At 41.3% G+C, this 16820-nt stretch overlaps 1 protein-coding gene across 6 annotated transcripts in view; it reads left to right on the top strand.

The window, feature by feature from the left end:
• LOC122564141 (NADPH--cytochrome P450 reductase-like) overlaps window positions 1-16137 on the top strand; it is a 74720-nt gene extending 58583 nt beyond the window's left edge. For all 6 annotated transcript variants that reach the window (XM_043718760.1, XM_043718765.1, XM_043718762.1 and 3 more), the window contains exons 10-16: window positions 1279-1397; window positions 2524-2705; window positions 4365-4514; window positions 5442-5709; window positions 8205-8350; window positions 10358-10443; window positions 11347-16137. In XM_043718760.1, the coding sequence (XP_043574695.1) occupies window positions 1279-1397; window positions 2524-2705; window positions 4365-4514; window positions 5442-5709; window positions 8205-8350; window positions 10358-10443; window positions 11347-11491 (1096 nt within the window). In that variant the 3' untranslated portion in view covers window positions 11492-16137. The remainder of the gene's footprint in view (window positions 1-1278; window positions 1398-2523; window positions 2706-4364; window positions 4515-5441; window positions 5710-8204; window positions 8351-10357; window positions 10444-11346) is intronic.
• The last annotated feature ends 683 nt before the right edge of the window (window positions 16138-16820 follow it).

The raw sequence follows: 16820 nt of genomic DNA, 5'->3' as shown, positions 1-16820 counted from the left end.
GACAGCTGGACGAGACACCAACAACAAGTCTGCAATTTCCTTTGTGGGGTAAGTCTCCAAATAGCACAAGTGCGTGTACACACACACACCCACACACATCTTTTTGACAGGTTCAATCTTTGCCCTGTACAGGACAATGTAGGTCGGATTATCTGGGAATGGTAGAGGGGTTTAAGGTACACCCCTGTGTAGCACTCCAGGGAAAGCGTGGGGAGGGAGAGTAGTCAGTCATTTGGAGACCGTGCCTGTTTAATCACTATAAATAAAAGATGCGATCACTGTTGGAAACCCATCTTTGTACTGTTTCCATCAGGACCTCGAGATCTCCTTTGGATAATCCGATTTTCGGATAATCGAGTTTCTTATGTATTTGAGTGTTATCAAGTGTAACGAGAGTCTATTAAGTAGCAGTCAAACTGGGTTAAGGAGTTGAAGTTTATAATAGAACAACTTCCTTGTCTTTTCCATGGTGTTGGGAGTGACAGAGGAGTGGGTCATGATGTTGTGAAGGCATTTTCCCATGCAATTGCAGAGGTTGTAACACCTGTCCCTTTACCTCCTCTCTGTCCAAGGCCCCAAACTCCTGTTCCAGGAGAAGCAGCATTTTACTTGTACAATTTTCAGTCTAGTCTACTGTATTCGCTGCTCACCATGCCCTCTCCTGTACATCCAGTGCAGACTGGGTGAAGGTTTTGTGGAATACCCCCTCCCTCTGCAAGAATGTTCCTGACCTTCCAGCCACTTCCTATTTTAACTTGCCACCTTGCTGTCATGCAAACATTTGTAACCTAGGCCTGCTATTCCAGCAGTGTGCTAATGGAAGCTGGAACAGCATTTCATTTATGAGCATTTTACAGCCTTCAGGACTCAACATTGAATTCAACACATACGGACAATAAACTGATGCCATTTTGTTTTCCAGCCTCCAGCCATCACCATCACCACTACCACCACCACCATGTTTATTGCATAGGTTTTCTCTCATCACAGGCATACTTATAAACTGTTCAATGTAATTGAGAACTCAAACTTCAATTGAGGAGAGGAAAATCAAAAGAGGATAAACAGTTGTACACAGGGAAGCTTGCCCAAGAAGATCATGTCAGTGGGTGAATGAGGAGTTAAGGCAGTGTCTTGGCTAATTTTGCCATATGGGAATGTGAGAGCATGCGAGATCTGATTTTTTTTTTTATGGCCAGTTAAAGAGATGGTAATGCACAGGACCAACTGGTTTAAAACCCTTATCTGGTGTCTTTTATTCCCCCTTTTCCGTTGCAGGTATGAAAGTGGAGATCACGTGGCTGTGTTCCCCACAAATGATTTGACAATCGTTAGTGAAATTGGCAAAATATTAAACGCAGACCTGGATGTAATATTTTCCTTAAAAAATCTTGATGGTGAGTAATGAATGAACATCCACATACAATAAAGGGTGTGAGTAGGAAAAACAAAATAATATTTGGTGTTGAATAATGGACTGTTAAACACTTAGATACCAGCATGCTTTACTTTGAATGTGTTCAATTGATGCAGAAGGGGCTGTGATTCCAGTCTGAAGTTTTTCCCCCACTGATGGTTAAAGGAGAATCCAAGGCCTTTGCTTGAGGCAGATTTTTATTCACAAAATGAAGCATTACTGATCAAATCTCCTCAGCTGTTGTCGGTAAATGTCTGTTAGTGTTGAAGTGAGGCCTGTTCTGGTGCAGTGGTAGTGTTCCTGCCTCTGGGCCAAAGGATCTGGCTTCAACTCCCATACCGTGACAGTGCGTCATAATGTGTCCAAACAGGCTGATCGCTGGTAATAATGATGTGCTGAAGTAACCTGTGCCTCTCGCTTGTTTAACTTCAATTGATGTCATTTACAAATTCTCAGATCTGTGTACGTTGTTGTAATTTAATTAAGAGGCTACTAATTTAATAATCGTGCCACCTGTGGAATTTAAAAATGAATTACTGTGAAGTTTACTCCATTGCTATTAGCAGAGTGTTTCTTTTTAACGGCAGTGGCATTTATGAATCCCATTTCCTTGAGCTTCCAGCATTTTATTTTTCATTTTGTAATTACCCGAGAAAGGTCTGTTCTCAATTGTGCTTAAATATAAACCATTTGAAGTAAGCTGTCAAGAGTTCACAAGGCAAGCGACCCTGTCATCAATCTGTTCAAAATTACTGAAATCAGTGCTTCCAGTCACTATAAGAGGTTCTTAAAGTCTTTCTCTGGGAATCTATTTAGACACTTGACTATATAAACAAGCATTGTGCAGCCTGGCGCTTGGCTAATGCTAATTAGGGTAGGTTAGTGAGCTTTGATAAAATAAAGAGATGCGCGCAACTTATCCTCAATTTGGGGAAGTGTAATAACTTACCTACAAGTGGGACTTGTTTTTTTTTGTTTTGAGATCAGTTATCTTTCAAGTGCTTCAAGTGCATATCATTATTTCATTACCATTACAATGGAAGTGCTGAACAAGTGCACTTTCCAGTGTGTCATTAATTTCCCTTTATTGTGTTGTATGCTTCTAGAGGAGTCCAATAAGAGGCACCCATTCCCCTGTCCAACTACATACCGAACAGCTTTGTCACATTATCTGGATATTACCAATCCTCCACGCACTAATGTTCTCTATGAACTGGCCCAGTACGCGTCGGATCCCAAAGAGCAAGAATTTCTTCGGAAAATGGCTTCATCCTCCCCCGAAGGAAAGGTAAAAGACACCAGTGTTTATTGCGAGCCCTGTAACATGAATCCTGCACGACACTATTTGACCATCCACTATGTGATTTATTTGTGCCTTCTCTCCTGTGCATTACTTCTCTCGCACGAGCTTTTCCATTTTATTCAGCACTATAAACATTTGCCTTCGATCCAGCCCTCAGAATCTGGTATTTCCTCCTAACCTTCTTAGCCTCATCATCCCTCTCTCCTCCTTTATCTTGTTAAAACCTATCCCTTTGGCCAATTTAGGATAACCTATATTTAGAGGTAGCTTCATGTCTTTTTTTCCCTGTTAATAGTTCTGTCAAGCCTCCTGATGTTTTAGGGTGTTAAAGTTGTTACATACGTACATACATGCATACATCGCTAGAATCCCACTTCTGTTCTCTTGTGGCTTGCTCTTGCATAGAGACTAGGCTGAATTTTATTAAATAAATGCATATTCAATACCTACTGGTGGGATTATTTTCTGTGGGGTCAGTAAATTGTGGAGAATTTTATTACGTACATGTTCACAGTCCGGCACAGCATAGCACAGCATTGAGTATAGGAGTTGGGAGCTCATGTTGTGGCTGTACAGGATGTTAGATAGCCCACTTTTAGAATACTGTGTTCAATTCTGGTCTCCCTGCTATAGGAAGGATGCTGTGAAACTTGAAAGGGTTCAGAAAAGATTTACAAGGATATTGCTGGGGTTGGAGGGTTTGAGCAAAAGAGACAGGCTGAATAGATTACATTAGATTCCCTACAGTGTAGAAACAGTGCCCAACAGTCCATACTGACCCTCCGAAGAGTAACCCACCCAGACCCATTTCTCTCTGACTGATGCACCTAACACTATGGATAATTTAGCATGGCCAATTAATCTGACCTGCGCATCTTTGGATTGCGGGAGGAAACCGGAGCACCCAGAGAAAACCCACACAGACACGGAGAGAATGTGCAAACTCCACATAGACTGTTGCCCAAGGCTGGAATCGAACCTGGGACCCTGGTGCTGAGAGGCAGCAGTGCTAACCACTGACACACTGTGCTGCCCTAGGCTGAGGCTCTTTTCCCTGGAGTGTAGGAGGCTGAAGGGTGATCTGATAGAGGTTTATAAAATCGTGAGGGCATGGATTGGGTAAATACACAGTCTTTTCCCTGGGTAGGGGAGGCCAAAACTGAAGGGCATAGGTTTAATGTGAGAGGGGACATATTTAAAAGGGACCTAAGGGACAACATTTTCCTGCAGAGGGTGGTGTGTGTATGGAATGAGCTGCCAGAGGAAGTGGTGGAGGCTGAGTAAAATTACAACATTTAAAAGACATCTGGATGGATATATGAATAGGAAGGGTTTAGAGGGTATATGGGCCAAATGCTGGCAAATGGGACTGGATTATTTTGGGATATCTGGTTGGCATGAATGAGTCGGATTGAAGGATCTGTGCTGTACAGCTCTATGACTGTAAAAGGCCACAGAGTTTTTTTCTGACTCGTTTTGAACATTTGTTAAGCAGTGTGGTGTGCCTATGGTATAATCTGCTGTCCCACAAGACAGGGGGGAGCACATGCTGATAACTGCTTAATAGAATAGCTTCCAATTGGTGAAAGTGAGGTGATCACTTCAATCTTTTTATAGTAAGGATGTCTCTATGTTGTGTTTCAGTCGCAATACCTCAAGTGGGTGGTGGAAGACAGGAGGAACATTCTGGCCATCTTAGAAGATTTGCAGTCTCTCCGTCCACCTATCGACCATCTGTGTGAGCTGTTGCCACGGTTACAGGCTCGCTATTATTCTATTGCTTCATCTTCAAAGGTGAGACTTATTGAGAAGCACTGCCAAATAAATACCATTCATCCAAATAATGTAACCACTTGCAACATGATCTTAACCATAATATAAGTAAACACACATATCATTTTAGTTTCTGATCGAAAATTCTGCCAAATATATGTTCAGTGATTGTTCTTTAACTGATGAATTGCTATTCTGTGGTCTGGTCATCTGTGTCAGAGTGAAATTTGACCATTTTTTTAATGGGAACAACGCATGATACCACTAGATCTCCAAGGACAGGTGACAAGTTGAGCCCCTATTCTGCAGTGCTATTGGTATCAGCTTGTTTGTCTTTAGTTCATCAGTTTGTCCTATAAAACGTAAGCAGATTGCAAGATAAAGCAAAAACAAAAGGGGAAAGGTCACCAGACCTGAAACACCTTTTCTGTTCATAGATGCTGCCAGACCTACTGAGCTTTTCCAGCAGCCTCTGGTTTTGTTTCTGATTTACAGCATCCACCGTTCTTTTGGTTTTTATTGAAGATAAAACAGTTCAGCTTTGCCTGCCTCTTTGAGGATGGGTTGTGTGCACCCTTTTGATATCCATCTTTAGGCTTTGTCACCTGTCAGGAGAGAGGGGTGAGGAGTTGTGGAAGGGAAATCCCAGCAGCCTGCAAGCTTTTGCCTTAACTGTGCCATTCAGAATAGGACAAGGAATCCGAATCCATTAACTCTCCTATAGCTGTGTTAGCATGCGCAGCAATAGTACGACTTGAGGTGAAATATAACTACAGTCTCCTATCTGAGCTCCAGTATTGGATCTGGTGTGAGAGTTACAGAAACAAATATTTCTGTCAAAAGAATTCTGAGAGAGATCACTGTTTTATGAAAACATGTCTGTAAAGAAACATTAATTGGCGGTGATTTAGTATTGCAACTTAGTAATGTGTATTTTTTGCCGTTTAGGTTCATACTGATTCCGTTCATATCTGTGCGGTTGTAGTGGAGTACATGTCTAAAGCAGGCCGCATCAACAGGGGCGTAGCAACTACCTGGCTGCGTAATAAAATACCAACCGATAATGATCACAAACCCATTGTCCCAATGTACGTGCGGAAGTCTCAGTTCAGGCTGCCTTACAAACCCAGTACACCGATCCTCATGATCGGACCTGGCACCGGCATCGCTCCCTTTGTTGGCTTTATTCAGGAACGGGCTTGGCTGAAGCAACAAGGTAGAAGAACAAAATAATGCTTCCAAGGTTAACGGTGCCTGGAGTGCGCTCTCTTTTTTTTCTGTTTTGATGCTTCTGTTTAGACTCTATGTATTGACCTTGATATTTCTGTAAAACTGCAGGAGCAGAATTAGGCCATTTGGCCCTTTCAATCTGCTCCACCATTAATCATGGCCAATATGTTTCTCAAGCCCATTCTCCTGCCCTCTCCCTGTAGACATTGGTCCACTCACCACTCAAGAACCTACCTATCTCTGTCTTAAATACACTCAATGACTTGGCTTCCACAGCTCTCTGCAGCAATGAGTTCCACAGAATCACCAGCCTGTGGCTGAAGAAATTCCTCCTCATCCTAGTTCTCAAGGGTTGTCCCTTCACTCTGAGGCTGTGCCCTTGGGTCCTATTTCTCCTACTCGTGGTAACATCTTCTCCACGTCCACTCTGTCCGGGCCCCTCAGTACTCTGTAAGTTCTCTTTCTACTTCTCTTGAAACCTTGCTTTAAAATTTTCCCTTTTTCTCCACCTTTACATATAGAGTTCTAGTTATCACAGTTAATGTATAGTCTATATCCTGCAAGGTATGATAATGGAACATACTGTTGCTGGTGATTCTAGAGGTTCATTTTCATTTTAAGGCCTTAGCACCATGCATTTGTAACACTGTAATTTTTGAATATATTATTTTTGGATTTTAAGCAGCATAGCCTTAGCTGGGTGCCAATTCTAAAATTGGCGCAGATGATTTAGACTGAGGGTGAGCTGCATAATCAAAGTGGCTATCCTTGGTTCAAATATGGACAATACATGGTCAGTAATGGGGTTGTTCAGAATTCCTGCACTCAAGAAAGTCTTAAGGTCCAGACTTGGACTGCTAAGTGGCAGGTAACTTTAGTGCCGCCCAAGTGTCAGGCAATGGCCATGTTAGACCATGGCAGAGTCGTCTCATCTCCCTTGACGGCAGCTCTGTATTTCTCCATGAGCTGCACATACACAGTGGCTGTAAGAGTGTCCCAGAATTCTGCTGTGAGTCACTCCCCTCCCCTCTCCTCAAAGTTGTTCCACCATCTTCAAGCCATACATCAGACGTGTGATGGAGTACTCTCCACTTGCTCAGATGTGTGCAGTCCCAGCTCAACCCGAAGCTCAATGCCGTCCAGAACTAAATGGCCTGCTTGATGGCCACTCCATCCAATGGCCCAAGGTGTTTGCTTCCAAAATCTTCAATGCACAGGGCTAGTAGTGTGCAGGTACTTTGTCACCTAGAAACTAGTACACCTCCATTTCTGGGCTGTAGTAAAATGTGTAACCCCTCCCAAACAGCACTGTAGCTGTGCATGTACGTCATGGACTGTTCCTTTTCCCAAAGGTGCCTCACTGCTTCTTTGAGGGCCATAGGAACCGAGGTGATAAATGGTGTTCCTTCCTTCACTGTGTACCCATTATCCTTCATTGATTGTGCAATGAGAAAGCTCTGCGTGGTTACTTTAACATCCAGACTCCTGAAGGTTAGGCTCATTGGTGTAAATCCATCCATTAGAAAGCAGCTGAACTGAGACAAGATCCCTAGGGCACTGGGGTTCTTTAGCACTCCTGGCTTCCTGGACCCAGTGCTGTTTTATTTACTTATGCTGGCATTGCCTCTGTGAAAACAGGTGGCTTTACCAAGCCCATTGTGCTACAGATGAACATCTGAATGGCCAAAGCTATAAACAGTTCCCACCAGTTTTGAAATTTTGCATTAGGCAAAGACACCATCCAGGGTTTGGATTCTGGTTCAGGATTTTAAAATTACTACAAAAACGAACAATGTTTTTTACAAATTGGCTAACTGAATTACAACTGATTCTTATTTAATATTAAACTTAGCAGTAGAAGGCCTCTCATCATCTTGAATCAAGAGTAGCCACTATCTTCTAGAGCAACAGGATTCCATAACACACTATACCCTACTGTATTTCCCTACCTGGGCCTCCATCCTGCAGACACTAATGGGATGAATAACTGCTGGAGAAATGGGGAATCCTAAATGTTACCCCATGGAAAAGGAGCGTTCTACCCTTTAATTCTGCATCCATTCCTTTTTTTTTGAATCCTGATCCATCTCGTCAAATAGCACAATCCTAATCTATAATCGCCTGTTTTGTCATGCTTTGTCAATATAATTTCCTGACTGCAGTAGATGCTTTTCCACACCCAAATTATCCTAAAACAATGAAACACCTTGCCCTCCACATTCTGCCTTTCCTCCTATCAGCAGACTTTCAAAGATATATTTGGTGTTTCTTGCTGTTCAGCCTTTGTAGCTCCATAAAATGAGTCTTGTCCCTTCACTCACAATTCTAACCCTGAAGTATTGTTTGATGAAAAAGGCTTCCCTTTCTACGGCTTGATTTTCCCCACCCGTAAAAATTCCAAACTGACTCTTGCCCTACAATGTATTCACACAAAGGTGAATGTGCTCAAGCAGTAAGAGACTGTTGCACTTTCTTTGACAGGGAAGGAAGTTGGAGAGACTGTGCTGTACTATGGCTGTCGTCATCAGAATGAGGATTATCTATATCAGGAAGAGCTGGAGCAGTATCAGAAAGCTGGTGTCCTTACTCAGCTTAACGTAGCGTTCTCCAGAGACCAGGCAGAGAAGGTGAGCCCTGATATATGGACTACATCTTTCTTTCTCTCCTCTCTCCCACATCAAGAAAAACCCTGATGTTACATGACGATAATTGGATACATACCAAACCGATTGCACTTTTGAAAAATGACTATTTTGAAGATTTGAATTTACGTTGGAAGAGATAAAGGGGGAACAAATTCATGGTTTTAGGAAATTTTGAAGTCTATCAGCTCTAACTGAAATACTTGACCAGTGTTTGGACGATAATGAGTAAAGTTTAATCTGAGGTTGTACTAACTATCTTAGGGATTGGTGCTGTCTCTGCACTGTACCAATCCCTAAGATAGTTAGTACAACTATCTGATGTCGTCATCATCCCAGTGCAGATTGTTCAGATAAAAAAGAATGAAGCGGTATTCTGCTAAATCTATAAGCTCTCCCTTTTGATCAATTCTTTATCTATCTCCACAAAATTGATTGAGAGTTGAAAAGTCGGTGGATGCTACTTAAAATTGAAACATTTGACTGATCCAATCTTGTTTTCAACAAATTTACATTCAACTTTGGGATATCATTTAGTTGGGGCAATTGGATCTGACCACCAAGCCCCTGGAGCTATTGAGTAGAGCCTCAGCAATTAGTGTAATTATCTGCACTTGGCTTTCAAATGGTATTGGAAAAGCTAGTCTCACTAAAGGTGACAATAAAACTAGAATTAGTTGCCATAAAACCAGTCTAATTCCCTGAATCCTTTACGGAAGGGATCTGATATGATCTATCTGGTGGTCTTGTGACTCCTGGGCCACGGCAATGTCATTGACTCTTGACTGCGCTGTGAAATTGCTTAGCATGCAAGTCCATTCAAGGGATGGGCAACAAATGCTGGCGTTGCGAGTGACACCCAGCTCTCAAGATAATTTATTTTTTAAAAGTAAAGCAGTCCCCAACTTCGTAAATGCTGGAAACTCTGGACCAGATAAAGTGAGGAGATTTGGATGGACAGGTCAGTCAGTGTAGTGGCCTGATTGGGAAAGCAGGTCCTGAGGAAGGTGCCCTTCACTTCCCCCATCTGTGCTGACTATGCTGCAATGGCTCTCTCCCCCCCGCCCCCCCTATCAAAATGGCAACCGGGCATTCATTGACCAATTGGGATGAGGGTGGGCAGGCTGCCCATGGCCTCCCTCCACCCTCTGTAAAATTTCAGATAGCTCTTGATTGGGTTAGAAGACTATCTGAGGAATTCTATAGCCTTCCTGCCTATGCCCCTGCCTGGTGGAGCTGTCAAATTCTTCCCCTGTCAATAGGGTTTTTGAAAGTAATTTGGAATTTCACTGCCAGAACAAGGAGGCTATCATGCTGAAGCAATTGAACGTATGGGTCAGGACACATCCTGAGCACTGCATTCCATTCTGGGATTGAGGAAGTGGGGGAAGAGAAAGGTTTCAAGGAAAGTCCCGCAGTGCCTGATGGCAGTGCTGTAGTGCCAAGTCCAAAAAAACAAGGCTCTTGATTCAGGGGCAAATTAATGGGATCCTTGCATGAATTCTGAGCATTATCCCTTATTAAAAATGGGGATACAATGGTTTGTTTCATGGGGAGATGGTGGCTGGTGGGGTGATGGCGATGGTTGAACAGAAATTAAGCAAAAACAAGTCCAAGATTGATGATAGTAAGCAGTTCATCGCACAGTCTGGCTGATAGCTTTAAATCTCTCTGCTGCTTTCTTATTCATTTAAGACCCTCCTTTAAACTGACTACTTGACCAAGTTCTTAATTCATCTTAATATCTCTTTTGACTTAGTGTCAGATTGTATTTAGTGAAGCTCCAATCAAATGTTCTGAAATGTTTTTCACTTTTGAATGTGGGTTAGAAATGAGTCCAGATGAGCAAGTGGCAGCAGTAAGTTGAATAATTTTGTAGCCTGCTATCAGACGTTCAGTGGGTTTTTAAACAGAGCAATGGGCCAAAGGCCTCCTTCAGTTAGAGATGTGTTCAAGTAATTATTTTTTTTCCCCTCTGTCATGTACCCATAGGTTTATGTCCAACATTTGCTGAAGAAAAATAAAGAGCATGTGTGGAATCTAATCCAGAAGGAGGGTGCCCATATCTACATCTGTGGGTAAGCACACATTTCGGGCAGCATTTCAGATATGTTACACAGAACTGTATTGTTCATTTATCAGCTTCAGTTGAGAAATAGCGCCTGTGTCAATTTCCATGTGTTTGATTCCTCTGAAACCAAAGCTGAGAAAAGGCTTGAAATGAACAGTCAGGAGCTAGGAGATAAAAGCGTTGGAATGATCTTAAGTATGAGTCGGGGAGATGATGACCTAGTGGTATTATCACTGGACTGTTCGTCCAGAGACCCAGGTGATGTTCTGGGGACCTGGACTCAAATCCTGTCACAGCAGACGGTGGATTCAATTGAAAACATGTCTTTATCACCTCTGTGGTTTATAGACTCTTAATTAAAGGCACTCATTGAACAGATTCAAGATAGAAATTAATAGATTCCAGGAAGCTAATTGCCTAAGGAGATAGTGCAGAAAAGTGGCATTGTGGGAGCTCAGCAACAATCTAATTAAATATTGAAGAAAAGTGGATGGGCTGAGTCACCCCTGTTGCTATGTTCCATGTGATGGAATGGGATTGACTGGTTTGTTGTATGGAAAACCAGCTTGAATCAGTGTGTCAAATGTCCTCCTGCATCATAATGGTCATTTACTGCAAAGTAATTATTCATGCTGATAGCTTCACTGCTAATTTTAATGTAGAGTCCAAACCATTAAGAGTAGCAAGAAATTTCTCTTGATAGCCTGGACAATAGTTATTCATGTCAGCATTATGGTCATTATTGTGGTGCTGACTGTGGGGCCTCACTGTGTTCAAACTGGCTGCCTACTTTTCTCTATCACGACAGTAACTACACTTCCAAAATAAAAGCTAATTGGAGAAGTGCTCTGCAAATTCCCGAGAGAGGTGGAAGGAGCTATATGAATACAAATTTGTTTTTTTTTCCCAGTGACGCAAAGAACATGGCAAGAGATGTCCAGAATATGTTCTACACCATTGTCGCTGAACTGGGAGAAATGACACAAGAGCAGGCTGTTGATTATGTGAAGAAACTGATGACAAAAGGCCGCTACTCTTCTGATGTCTGGAGTTAAACTGGAAGTGGGGGCAGTATGCTTCCAGTGATGTATTATGCACCTATCTGTTCATTGATGGGTGAATCAACTATCAGCAACTCCCAGCTGATGACCTCCACCAGTCAATGCAAGAGATTTGTAATGTTAAACAAAGAGACAATGATTCTTTTTATTTGAAAAGAAATTCTTAAAATGTCCTTTAACTGTTTATGGGAACTAATTTTGTGCTTTATTAAATACTCTACTCCAGAATTGATACCAAAACTTTACTTTAGAAACTTTCCATTGCTGCCTTTTTAAAGTTACTCTGAATTCCAGAATCCTTTTCCGAGAGATTCCTTTACGATGGCAATTGCCTATAAGGTCAGCTGCAACACACCAATCACTCAATTTCTACCCAGCGCCTACTATTTATCTTGTAATTTTTAAAAAACCATTAACCAAATTGCAGGAAAATATTGGGTTAGAACTTTGAAAACAACACCACCTTTTACATGGAACAATTTTGTGACCTAATCAATTGTTTTTGTTTTATTTGTTGTAGCTCGCAATTGCTGCCTTTATCACTTTTTTTGATTCACGAAATCTCAGTTTTTGAGAGGAAAGGAGGGGGAATGGGTAAACGTTGGGTGAGTGGTGTGGGTGAAGGTGTTGGGATTGCATTGAACTCTGAGCCTTCCCTATCCATTGAGTTCAGAATGCATGCAAAGCTTTTTAAACTCTTGCTTAAAAAATTCCTGTAAGATATTAAAATACACTGTACTTTGATCTAGCGATTTTCTACCTAACTTCTAACTTACAAACAGGGATGTGAAATTGTTGCCTCTGATGAGCCATTTACTATGGAGTCTTCTCTGTGACTTGATAAGAAGTTGGAATTTTGTCGTCTTGGCTAAAGCTAACTTAACTTTTATGAAGCAAGGGTTTGTACATTAAACAGTAGCAAAGTCTGCATCAAAGGCAATATGTGATCTGAAATTTTAACTGGAGCCGCTGTACCTGGGAATGTACATCCAGTCACCCGATAGCACGTATTAGCAGAAGCACAGATTAGCTGTTCAGAATCTCTAAATATTAGTTTGCACTGTCAGCTTGACATGTTGATTAAAAAGGCGATTATGAGGCTGCATCATTTTATTAACAGAACTTTGCATTCAGCATCATGGCACTGAAACAGAGACCTCTGACTGTTTTCACGGAGCACCTCTCCGTCTCCTTGGTTAAGGAAAATAAAACTGGCAAAGCACGGCTACATCTCAAATTTGGCATTTTGGTTGTACGTGCAGTTTTGGTAAAGTTCTCCATCTGTAATCTGTCAAGAATGCTGACGTGTTTGTGTGTTTTCAAAATACATTTTATTGTATATTGCTACTCATACCAGGTACGTAATGCAACATTGGTGAACGCATCAAGGAAGACAATAACTCGCACTTTGTTTTTAACAATCGATTCCCAAAGTAAACAGGCAAGAAAATGCCCCATTTAAATTCACCTTTCCCCCTCATGTTCTGTAGCAGAGGGACAGACAGGTGACTTCTCTACCAGTACCATTGTCTCGGATATCCTGACAGCTGGTTCACATTGACAGAAATAACTGTTTTTCTCTCTCTGCTCTCACCTTGAATAGTGTCTCACCATTGCTCAGCTCTTCTACTTATTCTGAATTTGCATTCATATGCTACACGATGACCTCATGTCCTGGTGGCTTTTATAATTTTTAAGTTTTATTCGTAAACCTCCCCCCCCCAATAAGATCTCATTAGGTCCAAAAGTGAATGGATCCCTGAAGCTCTCCAAAAGCTAAGAGTGACGTTAATTTAACCGGAAACTGATATTTCTTCTTCAAGTAGCAGATGAAAGCAGTGGGAAGTATAGTTCTGAAGGTAACTAGTGACTGAAGTACTAATTGTCAGTCACTGTTCCTGTAATTCAACAATGATGCAGAATCACTGTCTGATCGATCAAGTAGGGATTTTACAACAAAAACTATGACTTTATCGCAGAAAGAAACACTTTCTTTCAATATTTTAGAATCACTGGAGTTGTTTTTACAATTTACTAATGTAATCCGGCCCCCTCAGCCGCGTGAACTGATGTTTCCACCTAACTTCTGTCTGCTGTACATGGCCACCATGTTGCATCACACAGTCCCTTTTGGAATTGATGCACAGTGACCCCCGTCTGAAAGGGACTGTTGCTTCTGTGTAGCCTGCCTGTTCCCTGCACTGCATTTTCCTGATTTCTGTGTTAACTTAGTAGGTTTATTGATGAATGTTTAATTTCTAAACTTGCCCCAGTTTGTTCCAGCTGAGCACTTTACCATTCCTTGTATTACTAACCGGTTTTTTTTAATGTGAATCACTACGTGCAAACTTAAGCCGTTGCTTAATGGCAAAGGGGTTGCGTGCTGTTTTTGTAGTTATTCTTTCATTCATGGGATGTGGTTTCACTGGCTTGGCCAGCATTTATTGCTCAAACCTAATTGCTCAGAGGGCAGTTAAGAGCCAACCACATTGCTGTGGAGTTAGAGTCACATGTAGGCCAGATCAAGTAAAGATGGCAGATTTCCTTTTCTAAAGGACACTAGTGAACTGGATGGATTTGGATTAAACAAAGTATTCATGTCTTCATTTGTCTTGCAATAACATCTATTATAAGTTAGGCATTGTTATGTGATTTGCATTCATGAATTTTTAAAAAGCTGCTTACATGGCTACTTTCATTGTGTGCAGTAGCAGAATCTCTGCACTTACTGACAATTCCATTAGATGTCTGGAAATACATTTGGATTCTGTCTGAGCTGCTGAGAGGGGAATGTTTCGAATTCAATAGCCATTTAGATAGAAAATGGTCAATAAAAGGTTATCTGTAAAAAGAAATGGCATGGGGAAGTGCAATTTTTTAATCTCTGGCTTTTGCCTAATTACAGGTAATACATACGAAACTTTACAGTTTTAATTTGCAAGGAGAGAATTATCAGGTTTTTTTCAAAATCACAATGTAATGGACGCAATCACTTTCTGACCAGTGGCAGCTGAACAGGCCCAGGAATAAAAAGTGACAGCTGAATTCTGAGGAAATGGTAGTTTCACAGATCATGTTCAGTTCGAGCAAATTGAATTTGCAAAGAGAGCCGATTTCATTGTAATTTAAAACAGGCAGGTGGTGTTAGCATCACCTAGTCAGAGCAAAATTCAATGTTTCCTGAGCAGACTGGCCCAGGTGAAGTTATTCATTCCTGCACTTTGAAGGGACTGTGCTTCTTAGTGGCTAGTAAGAGTTGACAGAAATGTAGAAAGATGCATTAGGGATTGGAATTCAGCAGACCCAGGATAATTAGTGCCAAGATTTTTAAAACTTAAAGTCAAATGAGTATTTTTAACCAAAGGACCAAAAGCCAAGTTACTGGAAACTTTTAAGAGTATGAATGTATCAGGAGAAGTAAATCCACCTGATCTTGGCAAATTGGCAGGGAGGTATCTCCAGACATTTGGAGGGAAATTTGGCAACCTGTCTCCTCCCAGTGAAAAGGTTTGTCCAAGTATAGGATAGGGCAAATCTGTCATACTTATGCCAGTTGAGTTTGTTAAAATGGGGTACTTTAATCTCAACTGTAAAACGAGCAGTGGGATATGGTAGGAGTGCAATGCATTCAGCAGCATCATGATCTTGACTGCTCACAGGTGAAACTTGCAGATAAACCATTCACCTTAAGTTTAATACAGATACATTCATATATATTTTTAAACTTTAGTGTTTGAGTAGGTTGGATTGGTTCCTCTGCCTTAATTGAAAAATGGGAATTGTAACAACCCAGTGAACATTCATTCGTAGAGTATCTGGGTCTACAACATTGGTTTAAATTAGGCCAGTCCTAAACTAAACTGGGAGAGCCTGCCAATCCATGCACTCAATGGATGGTCAAATTTGGGCTGTGTACCCTGCAGCTCAGCCCTGTACTTCTGTGTGTACTTTTCTGTTAGTTTTAACTTTGTGCATCCTGTGGTTAAGTAAGGGCTGCCTGGTATGCTGCTGATCCTGACTGATTCACTCTGTAATCCCTGTGAAAAGATCAGGGCAAGTTGCTCGGTTGGCATACTTCCTGCAATGCAATGCAATACCAATTTGACTGATCAGGTGAAAGTCCCTAATGCATGTAACATTGCTGTTCCTTCCCCAAATTGAAAGTCATCTTACCAACTGAAAGCTCTGGGGAATCTGCACAAGGCCAGGCTGCTACTTAATTACTACTTTCTTACAAGGGTTCAGTGTGAATGCTATTTGCCTCAGTGTGCTGCCAATTGAAAGATGTATATATGTCAAATGCACTGTTGTCTCAGTGGCCCTAATATGTCATGTGAAATTCTCAATTGCATTAATTGTTCTACAGAAAGATTCTAATTCATGTATAAAGCACCAAGAGTTTTTAATGAAGGTAGATTGCAATGTGATATGAAGTGAGGGAACATTCAATTTGATATTACACAGGTGCGCCCATCTCAAATTTTCTAAATTGTTGGAAGGAATTACTAGTTTGTGCATGATCTCTGTTTCCCTGGTTTAGTTTTCATTTGTCTGGTTCTGAATAGCCTAACAGTATCTTGTTCAATGTTGTACATCTATCATGTAATTTGTCTCTGACAACATTAAAAGCATTACAGAAATCCGGACTTTATTATTGTTCATTTGGGAATCAGATGCTGTCATGTGTCTCACTGGCTCCTTTTGCCATTGTGCATCTGTGGGTGTCTTGTTAAGACAGTATATATTTGTAATGTGGACTATACCATACAACCCAGGGCCGTCAATGAGGAAATACCAGAGGGCATTTGGAACTGCAATGGAGCAAGTTAGTGTTAATAATCTTTTAAAAACCTGATGTTGCATGTTATGAGTAAGCTGACTTTCAGAATGTATCCTGTCCAGAACTATGTAGGAGCAGAAATAGGCCATTCAGCCCATCAAGTCTGTTCTGGCATCCAATGAAATAATGGCTGATCTGATGGTCTTCCTACCTTATCTTCATAACCCTTCAGTCCTTTACTGATTAAAAATCTCTCAGACTGAAGTAAACTTAACAATCTAGTCTCTTGCCTTCTGCAGTAAAGAATTCCAAAAATTCACTACACTCGGAGATGAGCAATTTTTCTTCTTAAATGGGCTACCCCTTACTTTAGAGATTGTGCCCTTCGTGTCCCCTTGTGAATGGTCCAGCACTGTATGTTTCAATAAACTCCCAACGCATACGCATCTAACCTACTCAACCTCTCCTCATCAGAAAACACATCTGTCCGTCCATCCCCGGAGTCAACCTAGTTAATCTTCTGTGGACTGCCTCCAATACCAA

Source organism: Chiloscyllium plagiosum, chromosome 28 (assembly GCF_004010195.1).
Source record: "Chiloscyllium plagiosum isolate BGI_BamShark_2017 chromosome 28, ASM401019v2, whole genome shotgun sequence".
In the NCBI taxonomy this organism is placed as follows: domain Eukaryota; kingdom Metazoa; phylum Chordata; class Chondrichthyes; order Orectolobiformes; family Hemiscylliidae; genus Chiloscyllium; species Chiloscyllium plagiosum.
The sequence above is the reverse complement of the archived record's forward strand: the minus strand, read 5'-3'. Positions and strand labels throughout refer to the sequence as shown.